The 17,766-nt window shown below is 39.3% G+C and overlaps 1 protein-coding gene across 3 annotated transcripts in view; it reads right to left on the reverse strand.

Moving 5' to 3' along the window:
- Nucleotides 1-5,888: 5,888 nt before the first annotated feature.
- The window catches only part of kmt2bb (lysine (K)-specific methyltransferase 2Bb), a 33,660-nt gene continuing 21,782 nt past the window's right edge, over nucleotides 5,889-17,766 (reverse strand). For all 3 annotated transcript variants that reach the window (XM_058412994.1, XM_058412995.1, XM_058412993.1), the window contains 9 exons: nucleotides 14,697-17,721; nucleotides 14,280-14,375; nucleotides 14,081-14,190; nucleotides 13,450-13,584; nucleotides 10,659-10,911; nucleotides 10,034-10,141; nucleotides 9,165-9,248; nucleotides 8,685-8,814; nucleotides 5,889-7,803 (listed from right to left, as the gene is read on the reverse strand). In XM_058412994.1, the coding sequence (XP_058268977.1) occupies nucleotides 7,528-7,803; nucleotides 8,685-8,814; nucleotides 9,165-9,248; nucleotides 10,034-10,141; nucleotides 10,659-10,911; nucleotides 13,450-13,584; nucleotides 14,081-14,190; nucleotides 14,280-14,375; nucleotides 14,697-17,721 (4,217 nt within the window). In that variant the 3' untranslated portion in view covers nucleotides 5,889-7,527. The remainder of the gene's footprint in view (nucleotides 7,804-8,684; nucleotides 8,815-9,164; nucleotides 9,249-10,033; nucleotides 10,142-10,658; nucleotides 10,912-13,449; nucleotides 13,585-14,080; nucleotides 14,191-14,279; nucleotides 14,376-14,696; nucleotides 17,722-17,766) is intronic.

Here is a 17,766-nt window from a genome sequence, read left to right on the forward strand (position 1 = left end):
CCTCACAATATATCCATAATATTGATCTGACCGTAATCAGTCAATAAGATTCCATTATGTCCATTAACTATTTACTGTGCTACATTTATAGAAATCATGCTCTCAGGATTTGTACACGTATTTGGCCATTTTTTAAATTTTTTTTATATATAATACAACATGCAGTGTGTAAGTAGAACACCACAACCAGAATGTCACGCTGGCCTTTTCTGCGGTTTGACTTTTACACTAGAATAGTGCAATCGAGAAAACGTAGGTAATCTGCAGCAGCTATAGTTTCGCACAATTGAATGAATCATCTGTACGAAACTGGAGGAAACATTAAGTGCGAACAGGAGAGCGTCGGCAGATACGGCATGGAAGACTGACTGGATAGAAATAAATAAGTAAACAAATAAACAAACAAACAAACAAACAAATAAATAAATAACATCTCTGTATTGGTCTGAACTGCAAAATGAGCCAAGGTTTTTTGGTTCGTTTACCTGAGCAGAACTGAAGACGTCCACTGAAGATTAAATGGTTTGATTTTGTATACACTCCAAAAAATAAATAAAAGACTTGGAATCAAATCTGGAGTTACGTTTGTTGCAATCTCAGCATTGTTTACTTTAATTTGTTAACCAAGAGTTAGCAAACAAAAGATTAGTGGTCATGGGTCTAACTCCAGCTGGCAACAGATTTGAGAGAGAGAGAGAGAGAGAGAGAGAGAGAGAGAGAGAGAGAGAGAGAGAGATTGACTGCATAGACATATTCTTATAATAAATCACATACAAGAATATAATTTATTCACACACAGAGACACCACAAACGCACGTCCATTTAACTTTTTGTTTTAGATATAAGATTAAGATGATTTTATGGATTATTAACTAGCAAGAATTATAGAACTGTAGATCTTCTATGAATAAATTCTATTATACTGTGATGGCATTACAGTCCAATATAAAGAGCTGCACAAACAACAGACCAGCATGATTCTATTCCATTCTGCTACTCAATCCTCAAACAAAAGAATTGTCATCTAAAGTTTGGAGAGAAAAGCAAATGATTCACGGCTTAATAATTTACTACAGTCAAGCTAAAATGTCATGTTAACAGCATTTAGCTGCGATGACCTGGTGAGCTGTTGAGATAAGCTGCATTATAGCCTGAAGCATGTGGACACCTGACCGTCACACCTACATGTAGGCTGTTACCACAAATTTGGAAGCAGACAATTGTACAGAACATGTAGTAAAGCTCAGGATCATGGGGCGGAAATGAATACTGAAATGTACCGTAGTTCCTCATATTTAATATCGGTACACTGTCAAGAATTAACAGTGCCTGTAGAGTAGCATCTGCATGAGCGTAATGGGAGACTATCTGCTGAAAAATCAGCCATAATTATAAAAAGATTCAGAAACATGCCATGTATTTGCTATCAATGATTGACATTAAATAAAAGTGACCACAGGAGAGTTATGTAAGTATGCAACATCCACTCTTACTTTTGTTTATTTTGAATAAATAATTGACAGTAAATAAATTAATTGACAGCGGTGCTTTGGATGTTGACCCCATCTTTCCGCTAACAGAGGTTGCTTCATGTGCCAACCTCCACAACATGGCTCTGTGCCAGGGATGAATGTTCTGAGGTTCAGGATAGCTCAGAGAAAAAAATAAGAGGAATCTGAAACAAAGCAAAAGGAAATGGCTGAGACGGAATATGCGATGATGTGTTAGCTACATGCACTAATTTCTATTCTGTTCCATTCTATATAAATACTAAACTCTGATGTAGAAAAATGAACCTTTATAGCACTACACATTTAGCTAAATGCATTAAAATAAGTTAACATTTATCAAATGTATAGAAGTACAATTATAAGATCATAAAAAAATCATTTCAATTAATTATTTGTAATTAATATTACTATTATTTGAATTAATCATATTCTTTACTACAGCAGTAGTCAGATACATTATATAAATTCACTAATTTTTTTATTTATTTAAATTGTCAAAAAGAAGAGTACTAAAAAACACACATGGCCCTTTCTTCTGCTGCTTTCACTCTTTTCCTCCTTTTTCATCGCTGCAGGAGAAAGAGGAAGAGGAAAGAGTAACCAGATGTGGTTTTGATGAGCATGCACAAACAAGTGTTTTACTTACATTTGTAGACAAATCAGTTTTTCTCCCCTGAGCTTGTGTCGGTTTAGGAAATAACTTCAAGAGTGCTTTGGATACAAGCAAAATATTTGGACATAAGGTAATGAATATGCAGATAAATTGAGAAAACAGGCCTTGAAAAAGAGAAACACTGAAACTAAAACTGTTATGCTAAGCAAATAAGAAGATAAAGCAATTTTAAGATTGGTCACAAAAACTACAGGATAAGGAGAAATGAGGAGGCAACCTGCAATGCAAATGAAAGCGAAAAAGATACTAAGAATAATATGAAGGTACTTTAATTCCTTACTTTTATTCATTTAAGGCAAGATCATTTGACAAAATGTGATTTACTAATGATGCTGTACCTTTATGACTGTCCCACTACAGATTAAGACTACATGCTAGTAACAGAGGGATCTATCTATCTATCTATCTATCTATCTATCTATCTATCTATCTATCTATCATGTAGTGTATTTAGAGAGTGTAGAAAAATGCAAAAACTGGTTAATTAATAATGTTTACAATAGCAGGTAACCAATATAATATGACTACACAAAATCAGAGACCAGTTCATGTACTCTTGAGCTTTGTTGGTGAAAAATGCTGTGTAGTTCTCTAGTAGAAACCTCTTACACACAAAGACTGTCTTTACATACGCTATAATGCCAAAAGTTTTGGGACACCTGCCTTTACATGCACATGAATGTAATATAGAATTGGCCTACCTTTTCAGCTTCATCTCTTCTGAGAAGGATTTCCACAAGGTTTAGGAGTATGTTTATGTGAATTTCTGACCATTCTTCTAGAGGTCAGGGACTGATGTTGGATGAGAAGTCCTGGCACACAGTCTCTGCTCTAATTCATCCCAAAGGTGTTCTATCAGGTTGAGGTCAGGACTCAGTCAAGTTCCTTCACACCAAACTCGCCCATGCTTGCTTTGTGCACTGGTGTGCAGTCATGTTGAAACAGGAAGGGGTCATCCCCAAACTGTTCCCACAAAGTTGGGAGCATGAAATTGTCCAAAATGTCTTAGTATGCTGAAGCATTAAGAGATCCTATCACTGGAACTACGGGGCCAAGACAATTAAATGATTTGAAGGGTTGTCCCAAAACTTTTGGCAATGCAGTGTATGCACTTTATATATTACATGTAAGTACTAGATCAAATAAAGTAACAGAAAAATACTATTCATTTAAAATAATAATAATAAATCAGCTATAACCTTAAAACTATTTGCCCAATAATGTTTCTGCAGACAAAACAGCTCTAAATTGTCGAGGCATTGACTCCACAAGAGCTCTGAAGGTGTGATATTGTTGTCTAGAATATCAAAGTTACTTGGATCTTCATGCTTTTGCCCATCCTGCTGTCAAACCTTATGAGCTACGTAACATTATCTAGCTGTCCAACCTTGCTGTGTAGAGATGAATAGACTAATTAGCTAGAATTATTTTTTTGCATATTTCTTGTAGAAAGCTAACTGCTTGGACAGCTGGCATAACTCCTTTAAAGCAAAGTGAAAGCGAAGCTGATGGTTGAGAAGCCTACAGGGAACATATCAATAAAATAAAAAGACATTCACAAGATCTTACAGCAAGACGCAAAGGGAAAAGTTTGATAGTGGATCCAGGGCACAAAACAAGCTTTGGCTCCCTCTGGTGATGCACCAGAAAATCAGTATGAGTTTACTGTAAAAACAAATAAATACCGCTGAAACAATGAGTTTCCAATCCCTTTGTGGTACTTTTTGAACATAGCACCTGTTATTCTAAATATCCCCTTTATTATTCACTAACTCACCTAAAAGCATATTATTCCTAACTACCATAAATTAGTCAAGTTCTCTGGTGGTCCAAGGGCAGGATCTTGTGCTCTCACTGCCATGGCCTGGACAGGGAACCAACCCAGGGGTTATCTCTCAGTGCTGGTCCCAAGCCCAGACAAAAATGAACGGGTTGCATCATGTAGGGCATCAGGTATAAAACATGTGCCAGTCTCAAAATATGTGAATTGGATGATCCGATGTGGTGACCCTGAACAGAGGGCAGAGATTTGGCTGATTTGGTGAGCAACAATAACGGCTGTGACAAAGTACCAACACTGGAGCTCCTTCCATTAATGCTGTTAGTCTCCTTACAGAAAGCTTCACCATATCCACGATGATTTTGCTTTATTAAGTAGCAACTATAGCCATACGATTTGTCTTTTTTTCTATAGAAACTTGAACATATTAGAATAACTCACTTTTGTCAGAGCTACTGTTATAGAAAATGAATATACACCTTCTGACCTTCTCCATGAGAGAATTCAAGAGTGCTGTGGATGTACTGCTTCCATCGAGTTGTTATATATTATATACAGTAAAGGGAAATAAGTATTACATTCCGTTTTGTTATTTCACTTCAGATTTCGGTCTAGAATATGGTGTCTCAAGGATTTTGTCGTCATTTTTGAATAATGTTGGAAGAATATTAAACAAACAAAAATTGTCTGAACACTCCTCTCTGTATATGTATTGTATTTATGTTGGCTTTGATATCCTCCCTCTATTTAGAATTACAGAAAGCAAAATGTTTTTTGATTTCTACTGATCCATAACAAGACATCAAGTACAAAAACTTACCATAGATCAATTTTTTTGTTCAAACATTGTAACATCTTTATTAAGCAAATAACATTATAAATAAAAAAGTGCATAGAAAAATTAAACAGGTTTAGAAATATGTATACAATTATTTACAGACTTAGGGTACTTTGTACAAGGTAGTAAAGACACATTTTCTCATTTTGAAGTCTTTTCTCAACACATTATTATTAATTTTTTTTTTTTTTTTAAAACAACCCTACGTAGGAACATACAGTTTTTCCACACAACTCTGGGAGACAGATCGTCACAGAAGGTCTTGACTAGTGCTTTGCATCCTTCATTGCACACAGGCCATCTCTACAGGACATTTAAGACCAAGCGATATCGTATCATCTAGGTTTTGCATTAGTATTCTTTGACAGTCATTCTGAACAGCCTGAGGTAGAATCCTTGCAAGTTCAGTGGAGAGAGAGAGAGAGAGAGAGAGAGAGAGGAAGAAAAAAAAAAAAAAACAACCAAAAGGGTGAAATTCAGTTTTGTGATATTATCCAAAACGAGGAGGGCCACACAAGGCAGAGGATGACCACACTGACTGACTTCCGAGGGCTGTTAGAAAGCCAGCTACCATAAAAACATGAAAGAAGCAGCGACAAGCACTGGAAGCTGTTTTGGGCAGACAGTGAAGTGGAGGGAGAGGAAAAAAAAGGAAGCAGTTTCCCTAAAGCATGTTGCCACAATTTACAAGTTAAAACAAGAACTAAAATCACACTCTCTATAAAAGAACCTCTGGCTCAAGACACGACCTTAAAAAGGCTGCACTGCAAGAACTCCTCCTCGAAGAATGTTCAAGTCAAGAGAAGAAAAAAAAAATAAAATAAAACTATGTAAACAAACGAAAGACCTTGGCCATGGAGAAAGCACATTGACTCCCATAATCTAAACACAAACAAGAATAAATACGCCATAAAGCTTGAGCAATCTTGTCTTTCTAAGACACTACGATTGGTATCAGTTCTGTCTTGTTCCTCATGATAGAAGGAATCAGAAATGTCTTAAAATAAAGGGATGTCAAGGTGCTGAGTGCTTGGTGGCTGAAAGACCCATCAGTAATTCTTAATCACTGCTAAAGAGAATCTGAGATTTAAAAAAAAAAAAAAAAAAAGTTGCTTCTGAGAGATTTTCTTGAGTAATTGATCGGGACCGTGATTTGTATAGATGTACATTACGTGTAGGTATGCGCAACTGTCACATAGATGAGAAAAACTCAACACAAGAACTGTATAAGATGCAAAGTGACTATCCCTAGTTAGCTCAAGTAGTGTTTAATGCAGACAGCAGAGAGGGGGGGGGGGGGTAAAAAGTCTCCTTTCTCCACACCTTGTGACGCCTCTAAAAAAAAAAATAACATTGTCGGCAGTCTACCTTTTTTCTGTCAAGTACTTGAGCGATTCACAATGAAGTGTCTTACACTGCGAAGAATGACGAAGATGATGAAATGTGCGATTTCCCACTTAAATTTCAAGACTTTTGTTAAGTTTAGCACCATAAAGAATTCAAAGGTTAGGAAAATGAGCAAAATTAGCCGACACCAAAAACGAAAAGAAAAGAAAGAGAAAAAAAAACAAACAAACAAACAAACAAAAAAAAAAACAGCAGGGTCCCAAGAAGGGAGACAAAATTTTCTCCATGATTAAATTAATCATAGTCATGAATTGGGACAAAAAAAAATAAAATAAAAAAATCAACATGGTAAAAAGAATAAATAATATACACAGGCCTAGTGGGAGTTTTCTAATGAGATATTACAGCAGTGGCGTCTGAAGAAGAGAGCTTAAAGGCTGATTTGAGACTTTCGATAAAAAAAAAAGTCGTGTTACTAAATGATTTTACAAACGGAATGGATGGTGATGGCGTATTGCAGGGGTTCACAGCATCTTCCTGAGCAGAATAAAGCCTTTTCTTCTCCTAAACATCAAGTCCTATACTATGTTCTAGCATGAGCATCACAGATAAACATCTCAGTTAAAAGTATATATAGATATATCTCTTGATTAGTCATATATTCATTCAGGTACAGTATATTCTCACTGCCACAAAACTCCTGTACATCTATTTGCACTTCTTTCTAAGTGCAGGAGAAAGCCGGAGTCAAATTTTTTTTTTTTAGAGGCCACGGACTGCAGGAGGGTCAGCACAATCCATTTAGCAGAACTGAAACTATTTTAGTAGCTAAAACTGTTGTACCAACCACTTAGACTTTGATCAGCCAGACAATCACTGTAATTGTTGCTCGTGCACAAGTTCAAAAACAAAAAAACACCTGGAACACCTAATACAGGTTCCCTACATGAGCCAAAGTAGTTTTTCAGCAGCAACAATTTGACAAATATTAGCAATCTATTCGGAGGAGTGTGCATCTTCTAGCGCATCACTAGTCTGCACGACCTCTGTGTTGTAAAAAGGGAAGCATGAAGCAGAACTCTTTGTTTGTGGACTGGAATAAAAATGCTCAGACTGTAAAGCAGGTGCTTCTAAAAACCACACTGCTTCAGATGGAGTGCTTGTGAATCACGCGCACATCCTTACGATGTATCTGGATCTGTCCAGTTGATTTCCGGTTGTTTCAATCCCAATTTCTAGGACACCATTTAAAACCACTGCTAGTGAGGATTCATGGACTTTTCATGGACTCTGTGCTTTCCACAGTCCGCTGTGCCTCTGTATTATTGCCTGTCTGCTTTCCCCCCTGCGCTCTTCAGGATCTTCTAAAGGGTCCAACTCAGTTTAGGAAGCGGCGGCAGCGCTTGGCTCCACAGTTGCAGCTGAGCTTGTTGCTGGCATCCTCAATGGGGAACTTGTAGTCGTAGGTTAGTTCTTCGCCACGGTAGATCTTGCGTAAGGCGAAAATGACGATGTGCTTCTGGCCCTCCACGTTGATGACGCGGGAATAGCAGTTGGGCTCGCACGAGTGGTTGATAAATCGCGCCGCGTTGCCGTGCATGGTTGCATCGACCACTTCAAAGTCGTCGATGCGGAACATGTAGCAGCCAATGCCCTGGTGATGACGAAGAACAAAGATCATTTGTACATACAGAAGAGGCATCAGGGACCAGGCACCATTCCCATGCTGGTCAGACAGCAGCTATTAAACACTAATGAGATCTACAGCTGGTTGCATCTTTTCAGCATAGGGCAGCACTTGTATCAATAAACGGATGACTAGCTTGTAATGCTGTAAATGACCAATACTGAGGTCTCTAGTGCTTCTGTGACGCACCTTCGGTGAGGTTTGCTCTTACAGGAAAACGTTCCCCGAATAAGAGCTATGATATGACACAGAGAGGAGGGCCCTCCAACAATGTTCTGATTTATTAATGAAAGACAAATGCTTTTAACTGTTTATAGTTAAACTTAATCTTGTGGAACGACCACAAGGCAAGCTAGTTCTTCTTACATTTACATGGAATGGTTGCTATAAACAGTCACTCCCTGACCATCCTTTTCAATTTCTTAAAGTTAACATATGGAAGAAATTTAGTATCAAAACTAATTTTAAAAAAGGAGCTCATCCTGTAATTGAGAAATTGGAAAGTCCTCTATTATCAAGACACTGCTGTGGAGGAAAATTCCAGAAAAACTGTTTCCTTACACACGTCCATTTTTTGTACCTAACTAACGACTGATTTGTTTAACTGTTTATTATTAAATCATCCTCCATACCTTTACTATAGAAACAATGAGCTATTAGGATGAATGAGTCATGCTGCAAGCTATCTATCTAATGAGATTCAAGAATTTATCTGTGCTGTGGTATAATATTTAATTACTGATTAGAAGCACATAAAGACTTAAAAACAATGTATAAAGAGGACCAATGGTGCCCCCTTATTTAAAGCCACTTGGATCAAACTGAGCATGGAGTTTGGTTTCTCTTACCTTCCCATCGTAGTATTTCTCCCGCTTGTCTGTCAGAACGGAGCGAATGACAATGCCGGAGTACTCAATGACCATTTCACCAGCTTCGATGTTTCTCTTACAGAACAGCCCTCGTCCATGAATAGCAGACCTGAAATTTTATTATTAGAAAAATTGGAAAATAGCAACATTAATAATATCCTTCAAACAATAACCTTGTCTTGTAGTCACACATGCACAGAGGGTTGAAAATATCCCTTGTTAACAATGCATACACTTAAGAATACATTTATAACTCACAACAGCTTTGTATGGCAAATCAGAATAAAAAGCATGTTAGTCATAAATTTAATGGCAGTGTATGTAATGAACCAACTCCAGAGTTTCACAATGTATATCATCCATCAAGGTGACTCATGTCAAGGTGCTTTTTTTGTTTCTTTTACTGAAAAGCGTTTTAACAGAAAGCAGTTCCTGTCTTGGAAACACCTTCCCGCCTACCTGTAAACACCAACAGCTTCTTTGGATGTCCTTTCTAGATGTCTGAAGCGCATTGCCATGGGAAGCTCCAAACTTGTTGCTCGCCTGTCGGGCAGAAATTCACCCAATGAGAAAAATAGGTCTGATATTTTTCAAATCAGTTATGAATCATTAGTCTGGTTAACCACAGAGCTGTGTGAAAATATATTACTGTTCTGAAAGAATTCTCAAGATTAATCAGCTGTAGTGGTTAACCAAGATACCACTACAAAATGCAGAGGATGGTAGAATGAACAAAACGGAGCACAAAAAACAATTAAGGAATAGATTTGGTTTATATTCTAAGCTGCCAGAAATTTGAGAAGCCAGCAATCACAAAGAATCGGTGAGATTCTTCACGCTTGGACAAAGATTTTGATGTGTTACTCTTTAAGAAAAAAAAGAAGTACAAAATGCAAAGCTCTCAAATGGAAAAAAAAAGAGAAGAAAAGAGATAACAAAAGAGAAAGAAAAGTCCCGAACATCCGCAGATGAACCTTCTAACCTGCGAGCTGCACCATTTTCTACTTGTGGTTTTTAACCCTAAGCAGATTTCTAAGAACGTGGATGTTTGTGATCTCACAATTGCTAAGAACTAAAATAAAACATGCAAATATAAAAGAAGCCTTCTTACAATTCATTTTAAAGCAGATATTTTTTCTTTTAAATTAACGCAACGTCCCATATAAAATAAACGCCATTTAACTTGTATTCAACATTATGATTTACAAAAGTCTGCCTTAGACAACAACTTCAAAAAAAAATACATGAAGAAATATTAAGGCAGAAATAAATGAGGATTGAGTGTTAGCAGTGGAGATAAAACTGTATCTGATCTAATCTAGTCAAACCTGCTAGATTTCAGAAGAACTTCATCCTCCTCTTCATCATAGAGATCAGTGTCAGGAAGCTGTCTATGCTGGGAAGCCAGGAAGTTAAACATGTCGAAGGTAGATTTCCTGTCAGGATAGATGCAGTGGCAGATGATGAAAAGAAAGAACAGATTATTTTTCAGATGTGAGATATCATACATCAGCCAAACATACAGATTTTGCCATTTTGTCATTATTTCTTCCATACAGCATTAGGGAGAGTCGAGTGGTTTTCACATTAAGTACTTTTTGCTGTGGTCTGAATCCGTGAGAGACTGCTCCCTGCACCCCCTCTAGTGTTGTTCTGAGAATCTGACTTGCATGATTATAATGAACCCTTGTGTATGTGTGTTCATCTTAAGTCATCACAAACATGCATGGACATCACCATGTGTCTCTTGCCAAATTCCCCTGCTATTCACTGTACATGCAATATGAAAATTAATGATGCAGTCATTGCCTAAACCACGTTCGCAGGTTTTATTACTGGGTTCCAAGTTTCAATATCACAGTGCACTTCCCGGTTCTCAGACTTTCATATTAGAATAAACTGTCTAAGCATGAAAGATTGCTTAAACACAGGAAGAATAATCATCCAGCTCACCTCAGGTAGACCTCAGAGCGAGCACAGCCGCTGGGGTTAATGGGCAAGTCCTCCTCTTGGCTAGGCTGCTTATGGAATCGGAAAGTGTGACGATGGCAGCTCTTGGCCCCCTGAAGCTGTTCTACCAGGTAAACCACAGCATCGTGGAGTAAACCCATCATACGAGCCCCGGTCATCGCAGTTAAGGAAAGCTGTCTCAGCTTGGCAACAGCACGAGCCTCCTGCACCCCATCGATCACAGCCCTCCATGCCACTGTGTGTGTTTAGGAAGAAATAAGATAAGAGTGGGAGAGGAGGAGTTAAAAATAAACTGTATGGTGTGACAGGGGATTTCTCACCATGTGAAAAATAGACACGCATAAACACATTTTCCCATCAGACAGAGTACATGTTTCGGGGCAGTCACCGATACCGATAACATCATCATCAAAGACTTTACTTGGAAATGACCCACACCTGCTGAGTTTTAAATAACTCTTTTGAGAATGTGAGAGTGGAGCAAGTTTAATGACCGTTCTCTCTGTGCACTCAGGTCAGTCACTCTCACAAACTGTTATGAAGAGTGCCCTAATGTCATACAATATTTTATCAGATTACTAGGAAGAGGATGATATTTCACTAGAGCACAGTTTGCAGTCTTTTTTGATTTATTTGTTAGCATTAATCATTAAATATATTCAGATCATATGTCATTAACATGAAAAAGTACACTAGGAGTAAGACACCCAATATAAAAATATCAGTTTCTACTATCAAAGAATTTTGATTTTGAGTACAATTAAATACCTCATATATTGAGGTATGACTGATAAAAGTATTTGCATTCTTGCATCTTTAGTTGAAATTTTTTGTGGTGAAATGGATAAATGTCTAATTGTCTAGTCATCTTTGCTTAGTTTTAGCACTCTGATGAATCACACATTATATTTTATTTAGTCACACAGACTACATATTGTCCTGTTTTTTCCAGACACTGTGGACTAGTATCACTGCTTCTCTTCATTCCTAAAACAGTGTTTACGCTGTAAGATTGCATCTTGCATTATACATGTTTAGTGTCAAGATGACACATAACGCCCCCTCTGAAAGTACCGGAACAAAAGATTCTAATTCCAAGATGAATGTGAGCTGATGTATCAGAGTGTCAGCTTTAATTTCTTGATATCTAGATGTGTTAAACCAACTGTGTCACATTTTCTTACATTTTTGATCGCTTGAAAAATAGGTTTAAAATAAAAGCTGACAGATGTTGCAATGTACTGACAGATGTTTCTTGGTGCCCAGGTGTGTTCTGTTTAATTGAATGTTTAAACAGATAATTGCCCTGAACGTCAATGTTTGGTTTGAACCCCGAGTTTTGCCTTGTTGTTAAAATTCATAAACCAATATGAAGACCAGAGCACAATCTATGGAAGCATTCTAGCAATTTTAAAGCTGCAAAAACGACCATTGCACAAGCCTTGACCATGGCCAATAGAACAATTTGGAATGTCTGTTGCAGAAAGGAAAACCCCCTAAAACAGCAACTGAAAGAAGCTGTGGTACAAGCCACACAAAAGAAGAATGCAACAGTTTGCAGATGTCAGAGATTTAAAGGCTTGATGCACTTCCCACTCAGTCAGAGTAGGAAACCGGACATCAGGCATCAGAACTGTGAGCACAGGGAGCCCCCAAGGATGTGTCTTGAGCCCAGTGCTGTACATCCTCTTTACTTTTGACTGTGTGGCCTCCCAAACCAACACCGAGATGCGGATGATACCACAGTCATCTGACTCATTATTGGTGGAGAGGAAACATCTTACAGAACAGAAGTAGCAGGTCTTATAGCCTGGTGTCAGAAAAATAATCTCTCCTTAAATACAGATAAGACCAAGGAGATGATTATTGACCCTAGGAGAAGGAGGAAGGAGCAGCACACCCCAATCGGTGAGACAGAGGTAGAGAGGGTGAAAACCTTCAAATTCCTCTAAACCTACATCAGCGAGGACTTCACCTGGTTTCACAACACTCAGCAGCTCCTGAGAAAATCCCAGCAGCGACTGTAGTTCTTAAGAAGGCTGAGGAAATTTGGCATGTCAAACGAGATCCTCAGCAACTTCTACAGATGTACAGTTGAAAGTGTGATCACCAGCTCAATCACAGTGTGGCACGGAAGCTGCACCGTTTAGGACAGGAAAGCTCTCCAACTGCACAGTTCATCTATGGAGCGGCCTTCCCATCACTCCAGGACATTTACAACACCAGGGTCATCAGGAGGGCCCATAACATTATCAGGGACAATACACACCCACAACACAACCTCTTCACACTTCTGGGAGGTGCTACAGGAGTGTGAGATCAAGGACAAAAAGACTCACAAACACCTTCTATTCACAAGCCATCCTGAAACACACTTAACACCACTACCTCACACCCCATCACCCACACTGACTGATGCCACACAACACACTGAGCACTTTACTTATGTCTTAATCTGTATATTTTCATTTATTTTTTATTGGATTTTCATATACTCTATTATTTTTATTCTTTTGGTAAAGGAGACATGCAAAGTAAGAATTTCATGGTATGGTCTAAACCGTTGTGTTTTCACTGTACATATGACAAACCTCTTGAATCACAAACCCAAACATATTTAGTGTATAGCAAAAACAATAGTATTCAGAAAACACTATATATGATGCAATTTCTTCTCAAAACACAAGTTAACATGCTTAAAATATTCATATATAGAATCAAAGGGAAAATATCTGAAAAATAGCATTCAAGGTTAGAGAGAGGCATATCTTACCTTCAATGCTGTCTGCCTCCACACTAAAACCATCCTCACTAGTGATTTCAACACGTAGGTGTGGCTGGTCTCCTCTGGGAGGGTGCTTCTCTTCACTTTCTGGAGGCATCTCATCCTCTGAGCCAGACAGCATCCCTAACAGAAAAATATAAGGAAAGTATTCAGTGTACATTAAAAGTGCATGGGGGTAATTAGGGTATTAGGGGTAATTTCTGCTTTTGTATTGAATTATATTTTTGACAAATTACAGTGCAAAAGACATACACTTGCAACTAAGCATGTTATGCATCGATTTTGAATTTGCCAGCTACAGATATTAGCCAATATGAAAAATACTTTTATACAAATATCTAAGTCTTTGAGGAAAAAAACCCATACAGTATTACAGTACAAGATGCTGGTTTCATCTGAAAGACTCACTCCTACATGAGACCTACATGAACATCATTTCAGTAACTCCGTTAACTCCTTGTTAGCTGATGTTAAAATATAGATAACTATTGGAAATATTAGCAGAGCAATAATAATAGAGCTTATTGCCAGAATGCTGGCCTACATGACTACCATATAATGGTGTTCTGTGCTAGAACAGTCTCCAAATTACCACACTGTGTAAAGTACTGATGTATACCTGAGTATTTGTTCCAGTCAGACAGTGAACTGCACCATGTGGTGTCCAAGGCCTGTGGTTTACTGCTGTCACAACCTCGGGACACAGAGAAACGATCCCAGAGTCCTGGCCTTCAAACAAGCAATAAAAAAAGGGGGGCAATTTATAATCTCAAAACCATAATCAAATGTCAAAAGTCATAGAGATCATTATTACTTACTTTGCACTTTCAGAATCACTACTTTGCTCCTCATTGATTTTGTCCAGATCAAGGATACCTTTGACAGTTGGAGTTTTAATGCGAACTCCCCCACACCTACCACATAGAAATTAAAATAAAAATTGTGTGCTGGAACAATACTAGCAAAATCCTAAATCTTCTATGGTTTTACCAAATAAGTTTAGATTGAAAGCATTTGAGTGGAGTAAAAGTCAAGCCATTAACTTTAATTTAGTTCTGCCACAAGGCAAAAACATCAAAAGCAGATTACATACTGGATATATTTGTAGATGCTGGGTGAATGCATTAAAAACAGAAAACAGCAACTGATCATAATAATATCCCAGAACTCTTTGTGAAATTCATGGGTGATACTCTGGAAAAAAATTTCTTCTAAAAAATTAATATCATAGATACCTGGCAGCAGCTGAATTTAATTTGCGTTGCTCTTCTGGACCACTGGAATGTTCTGGCTCTAAAAAGTCAGACTTTGATTTTTTGGTGGCAATGCGATCAGAGAGAGAGGACACCCTTTTCATTCGAACCTGCTTTGGTCGAGAAGATACTGAGCTTGGGGTAGACGGTGGAGAATTTGTGGACTCTGGTTCAACAAGGAGGCCTGGTGGTAGAGCTATGGAACTTGGTGATTGGGCTCTGCCACCAGCAGTGGTGTTACAAGGTGATGAAGGACTCAGAATTCGACTAGCCTTACGACTGGGGTCATAATAGCTGGCCATAGCTTGGTTAATAATAGCTTGAGCACTCTCAGCATGATTGTCTGCTGGCTTGCCAGATGCCCCAGGTACAGTAGTTGCCTTGGCTTTCCGAGGTGCTGCAGGTTCCTTCTTTTTCCGTGGCTTCTTTATTCCAGGAACAGAGCATTCAGTAGATTCTTTAGCATTTTGGTTTGTTTTCTGGGCTTCCAATGGTGCTACTGTTCCTTTGCTGTTAGTTGTGAGGAGCTGTGTGATTGTATTGGAGTTCTGAACCACAGGCGTTACCATTCTGGGGACTTGGGCTGTGATGGCTGCTCCAGCAACTGCAGGTAAGTTGCCTGCAGCTGCCAGAGTAGCAGAGAGAGCATTGCTTTGCAGAAGGCTGGCAATCTGTGTAACACAGTTGTAGGAAGGCGAGGTGGGACTGGGTAGCTGGAAAGTGTTGCTTTCAGGATTTTTGACAAATATTTGTCCAAGACGATTAACAAGTAAAACATGAGGGGTTGGATCCACACTGGGTCCACCCACCTCCTTCACAGTGAGAATTGCATGTCCTGGTAATGCTTGAGTCATCGTTTGTTGAGGCTCCAATGTCGGTCTTGGAGTCGAAAAGTTTATGGAAATTGTACGTCCAGGGGCAGCTTCCCTTTGCATAGGCATAGAGCTATAGCCATTAACAACAACTGGGCATGGTGCTGTTTGAATAATGGAGGACATTGGACGGCACTGAGCAGATGTTTGGGAGTTTACAGATGGGACTATGCTGACTGTTGCTGAACCCATGGGTTGTGTGTAAGTGGGGTACACTGGGGACGGCAATGCCCTTAGGGATGCAAGGGCTACACCAGTACCTGACTGGACATGAAGGACTGAATCAGGCTGAGCAGGCAAATCAGCAGAAATAACTCCCCTTGGGACTGGCTGTTGGCCTACGTCTGAAGGGGATAGCAGTTTGCTACGAAAACTCTCCATTGGTGGGAGGATTGTCTTATTTTCAGTCATCTGGACAGGGTGTAAAGTAATATTTGAAGATGATGATGAATTAGCAAATGACATGAAAGTAGGCTGCAAACATGGAGCAAGCTGAACTGTAGAACTGCTTGTTTCTGTAGATAACACAGAGACCGATTGGGGCAGCACTTGAACTTGGCTTTCATTTGTTGTGTTTGTGAAGGATGCTTCTGTTGAACCCCCTGACAAGTTATTTGGGCAAATCATAGAACCGTCAATGGAGGAAACAAAATGACCACTGTTATGATCCAAGTACATTTCTTTTGACTCTGTAGATTCTTGTGGGTCAATCTGAGAATCTTCTTTAACTGGAACCAACTCTGTAAAACAGGTGCTGGGTGAGGGGGGGTCACATCTGTCCAGAATTAGAGGTAACCCCAGATCTGTAGGCAAACTGTATCCTGGAATGCCATCACTGAAAGCTGGAAATGCTGTATCCGTTTCCTTTGGCACAACAAAATTAGTTAAAGTCTCCTGAGGGGGTACTACAGGACTTGACTGAAATGCCTGACCAATAAAATCAGTGTTCTGATATGTATCTTGGAAACCTGACTTTGTGTAACCCCTAGTCTCTTGTGGAATCTCAGAATGTGTTGGGCTGCTTGAACTTTGATCTGCAGTACTAACTAAGGACAGAGAGCTAAATGGTTTGGCTGGTGGTTGTTCCACACATAGCCCGTTACTATTCCACGGTTTATGATGCTGACCATCAAGGGTCTGAGATGGTTTCTGAACCTGACTTGGGTTCTTTAGATTTTGAGTATTACTGCTTGTTACACTTGCATCGCTCTCAGTTCCATCATCTACACCATCGAGTTGTGAAATTGATTTTATAGAGGCAGAAGGGGGTGTCTTTGAGGCTTCTCTTGGAACTTTGCAAGTTACTATAGTGCGTGAAAAGTCGAAATAGTTCCCCATATCATCATCGGAGGAACTATTACCCCAATCCTCTGTAGTATGAGGTAATCTTCGAGCAGACACCTCTGCATTTGGACCCCAAAACTCATCCTGATCTTCTTCACCTTCAACAACAATCTGTTCACTACAGTTCATTGCAACTCCCTCATTTAGTACTGTTGCTTCAATTTCAAGCTCGGTTTTGAGTTCTGAAACCACAGTTAGATCCGTGTCCAACTGAAAGGGGGTAAAGGGAAATTCCTTGTCAGTGACTAGGTGACTACCCCTTTGCGGATCCACTGTGTCTCCTAAAGGTGAGGTTCCATTTTCTGCAGGCAGTTCTTTTGGTGATGCCATGAAATTGTGTGGCAGTTCTGCAGAGTCCAACTGATTAAGGTCAAAAGGCAACCTTGGTCTTGTTGAAAGGTGGGTAGGCGAGGAAAGGGATCGGTTAGAAGGAGGGGTGCTGCCAGTGCCACCATGCCACATGGGCTCTGGAAAGAGTCCTGAGGTAGAATGGGATGCCAAAATTCCGGCACCCCGGGCAGAGGAAGCGCTTCGACTGACAGGGCGGGCTGACGAGGAGGTCAACAAGTTTTCAGTAGCACCAAGCGGGAAAATTGGGGAGGTAGGCTGGGTGGTTTTAGAGTGATGAGAACTCCCAGGACGAAGATTAATTGAACTAGTCGGAGATCCCAAGGAGGGGCAAGTGCTGTGCCCACGAATGCCTGTATTCTGTGGTGTATGTCGCCGTAGTCTGCGGGTGTCATCAAGATCGCTTATAGTCAAAATGTGGTGGGACTTGGAAGGGGCTGCTCCTGAAAAATAAAAACGAGTTGCTTACTTTTCTGTAGAGAACCAAG

This window comes from Hemibagrus wyckioides, linkage group LG17 (genome assembly GCF_019097595.1).
Source record: "Hemibagrus wyckioides isolate EC202008001 linkage group LG17, SWU_Hwy_1.0, whole genome shotgun sequence".
In the NCBI taxonomy this organism is placed as follows: domain Eukaryota; kingdom Metazoa; phylum Chordata; class Actinopteri; order Siluriformes; family Bagridae; genus Hemibagrus; species Hemibagrus wyckioides.